At 31.1% G+C, this 4,468-nt stretch overlaps 1 protein-coding gene across 1 annotated transcript; it reads right to left on the reverse strand.

Annotated features, from left to right (window-relative positions):
• Positions 1 to 1,924: 1,924 nt before the first annotated feature.
• Positions 1,925 to 4,372, reverse strand: LOC117101741 (alpha-N-acetylgalactosaminidase-like; the record flags this gene model as incomplete). Its single annotated transcript, XM_033241782.1, has 2 exons — positions 1,925 to 3,120; positions 4,175 to 4,372. Coding segments are annotated over 2 exons (456 nt in total), but the record flags the coding sequence as incomplete, so codon positions are not given.
• Between the last annotated feature and the right edge of the window lie 96 nt (positions 4,373 to 4,468).

A 4,468-nucleotide genomic window follows, 5' to 3' on the forward strand; every position in this document is an offset into this window, starting at 1 on the left:
CATCCGCCTGATTATGACGACAACCATGGGTTGACAATGAAATGAACATGAAAAAATGATTATAAATACAACATGAATACTGTGGAAAGGCCTTAAGCCAATTTACATCGATATACAAACAAGGCAAACAAATATAAAAAAAAAATTCAGATTAAGTTTTCCAAGACAATATTTTCAATTTTATTAGAATTCAAAGTATTAATTAAAACCATACTGTGTACCATGATATTCCACCAAGGGATTAATATTATTAAGTGTGCATGTTTACTTAGCAGGCAATTTTTAGCTTTTTAAAAGTCAAGCTAAATAGTGCACAGTAACGTTGTGGCACAAAGTTCCATAAATAAATTCATTTTAAGACACATGCATATGTAAGGACGTAATTCAATTCATGCAATTATATCAGCAAAAGATAGAAAGCACTAATGAGCTATGGTGCAAAAGTAATTAAAATTTAGTGGTATTGTACAAAAACTTTTAAAAATAATGTGTTATACTTTCGGGGACACAGATGGGTCAGAGTATTGATTAATATTTTTGAAAGTCCGAGTGCAGATCGTAAGGGGCAGCAAACTCAAACATTTGCAAGTTAAAACAAATAAAAACAAGAACACTGCATTGGCATCAATGTAATCGGTAAGAGTAGGTCTAATTAGTGATGGCCCGAAAAGGTCTTGACTTTCACCCCATGTATTATTTGCAAGAACGATACTTTTAATACATCTTCCTTGACTACACACACCTTTTTCAACAATAATATAAATATACGGCCATTCAAAACTCAGTATATTTTGAATTTATCAAATTTCTTTTCACACAAAGGCATTTTCAAAAATTTCACCTCTTAATTTAACTATCGAAATTTCTAAATTCTTTAAAAAAACATTTTGTGATGTTTTGGATATTTTGCTCTCGTTTGCAATTGTTGTTATCAATTTAAGTTTAATTTATCAAGTAAAGGGAGACTTTGACATAGGTGAAACCTCGCCTGATCCAATGGTAATATGTTATTTTCTTAATAATGTACTTCGTATAATATAATGTTGCCAAACTGAATAAAGAGCAAACATAACATAGACATGAATCACGGCTTGAATATTTGAATCAATATCTCCTTGTAGCAAAATTATCATGATGTTTAGTAATTCGAGATAAACTGACTATTTGAATCATCAAATGTCTGCATTTGATTTGGCTTTGCTTGACTGGGGTACGCATGAATTAACGATATCCCATTCGGGTTAATGATGGTGCTAAAGAAACTATCAGTGTCAAAGTCAGCAATATCTTTATCTTCAAACACCTCAATGAGGAAATATATACCAGGCCGTAGACCCAACTCTTTCAGTTGTATGGTAAAATTGAGCGGTCTGCCCTCTGAGCCACGATTCAAGAATGCCAACACATATTCATCAAGTGGAAAAACACGTGACCAGACTTCGACATTCCCCTTCTGAAATTGAAAATTTGGCAAATTTCGAGTGGAATTAAATGCTCTTCTATTTACATTCAAATCGATACTGAATGTTTATGTTTATAATATTAGTGTTTCTAATATGTAGAGTATGAAATATAGTTACGACCATTAGAAGACACAAAGAACAAAGTATTAATCTCCTATGGGACCTTACAACACACAGGTGAACTACACTAACTGATTTATGGGATGCAAGTGGGTTATCCTGCTCCCTGCTGTAAAGTGCATAAAGGTATTTTACATTATGCTCTATAAAAGTTGACAATTATTATTATTATTATCCTCAGAATGTTCATGCATGAATAAAAAATATCATGAGATGAAGATTAAGCTATGCCAGTTGATGAGAGGTTTGGAAAAAAGGGATAACAATTAGATTTTGATTATCATTATCATCCATTCCATGGAAGACTGATAGGAGAAATGTTACAAATGCAGAAAACAACATTTAGGTCTGAATCTTTAGTTTATTAATATTGCTATTCACATCTGTTATATACTATATTAATTTCATGATTTTTGTTTAGAAATCAATAAAAATGGGAACTGTTTAGTCTGTCATTATTAAAGATGAACTGTCTGTCCAAGCTAAAAATACTATTAAATAATGTAATTTGCCTCATTTATATACTGTATTTAAGAAAGTTAAATGGAAATTACTTGTTTAATCATTGATCTATTCTCTTTGACTTCTGATCATAAATATAAAATTATTCAAAATATAAATGTATAATTAACAAGAACAAGAGTCAAAAGGTATAAGAAGGCACATTCAGCTTGTTATTCTAGTAGATAATGCTCTTAAGTACAAGATATCAAGATAATTGAATATTCTTTTTGTATTATAAACCTTGTGGTTTTAGCTGAAAGACTGAAAAAATGTAAAATAGTATTGACATTGGAAATTTATATATTTACATAGTATAACAACTATAACTAATTCAGTTTCCATATCTTAATAGTGTTAAAATAAACAAATACTAATTCTGTTGGATTTGCTTAATATTATTACATCTGTCAAATACTGCTCAAATTTGCATGCCCTATCACTTACCCTAAGGAAATGCTGTGTCTAAACCAATAAACTCCTATTGCTAAATATCAACTTGTCTAAAGTACAGCAACCCTACATTATGACATAGGCTTACAGGTATGCATACAGGGCAGAAATATTGAATTCAAAAGAAATTGGGGATAACTATACAAATCAGAAGGGACTTCATTTTAATAACATTCATAAAAAAATTACATTACTACCAAATTAATTCATTTGAATAAAAGCACAATTTTAAAAATTAAACTAAAATTTTTATAATTTTGAAAAAATTAGACCTCAGGATGGGATGGAGTAGACCACATCCCTTGTTCAAGTATTTTAATAAACTCTAAGTTGTGGGTGTGGCCTTAAACATGACAGCACCATTAGGGTTGACTTTAATGGCTAGTGTTTCATTGAGAAAGAAGTGTCCCAGGGGTTTGTTATCAGTGATATCAAACAAGTCATAACCCTTTGGTGCAGAAAACTTCAGAGTTTCTAGTGTGGTCTCAAAAATAGCAGGCATGCTCTGACTGCGACTAAAGATAACAGCAGCCAATGAATTTGATGATAGCTCTCGTGTCCATACCTCCATATGTGACTTTGTCTGTGGAGTGAGTTGAAATGAATTTTAAAACAAAAATAATAAAGACAACTAATAATTACATAATTAATATAATAACAGGAGGAAAAACAGTATGAAGGAAATAGTATAGCACCAGCCTTATTCCCCAGATGATAGTTTATACCAGAGTACCACCACAATGAATATCAGAAAATATCGACACTAACACAGAACAGTATGATGAAAGTAGGGTAGGGTATCACCAGTCTTATTCCTCAGATTATAGTTTACACCAGAGTACCGCCACCATGTATTATCAGAATATATCGACACTAACACAATATATTTACACACAAAGTAAATTCAAATTTCAATGCTAAAAATTCATCAATAAATTAGCTGAGCCACTACGCTTCTTAAAAATCCTCAAAATAAAAACAAAAATATGCAAAAGCAATACACCTATCTACATGAAAAGTTGAAAATCTTGTTATTTGTTATGTTTTTAAAATAAATAAATTGTTTAAGTATAGGGTGTGTAGCTTTAATTAAATAATTATTATCACTAAGACATTGTGTAAGCAAATTTCATTCACAGAATTATCACAATTATTACAAAATTATGGAGCATTTGCCAAGCACATGGGATAAAAAGGAAATGTATTGTGACTATGTCTATTTGTAATTTCAGGGTCCAGTAACAAGTAGCAAAGGTAGAATTAATAGCATAATTTCGATGTTGTTTCAGGTAAGGCAAAACACCACTCCCAATAGCATCATGTTTGCATGATACATTCATACATAGAGCCAACTGATGAAAATGTAACACCCATTGTTACCATGTAATTAGCAGATGCTGCTTTTTTGGTTAATAGGTTAAAGAAATAAATTAGCATTCCCTTGTTTTGACATCAGAAGTTCAATCATAAAATATTGTGACACTCATTGTAGTACATTATTGAGGTCATGATTTTTTGATCAATCAGAGCATGAACTGTTTGGAATATTTTATGGTATGCATTGAATGTTCAATGATGTAAACACATTGGATATTAGGAATAACTTCTAGGAAATGAATTCTTTCAAAACAACTTACTTGCAAGACACGCTTCCCCATTTGCCCTTTTGGATCTTGGTTTATTTTAATCACTTCCTTGTTAAGAAGAATCTCTCTGAATTCAGGGGATATGGTTCTAAGGTCATTAGACATGAGCAGAGGAGCAGCTAAGATTGACCACATTGCCATCTGAGCCTTGGCTTGCTCAACACTTAATGAAAAGTCTCCAATGATCAACTGTAAAGACAAATTTAATCCATATTATGACTTTTTGATACAGATAAATTTTAATCTATATTTTTAATACATATATTTTTATCTTGGTATTTAAAT

This window comes from Anneissia japonica, unplaced genomic scaffold (assembly GCF_011630105.1).
Source record: "Anneissia japonica isolate Jap-2015-1 unplaced genomic scaffold, ASM1163010v1 scaffold56517_len4923_cov195, whole genome shotgun sequence".
Taxonomy (NCBI): domain Eukaryota; kingdom Metazoa; phylum Echinodermata; class Crinoidea; order Comatulida; family Comatulidae; genus Anneissia; species Anneissia japonica.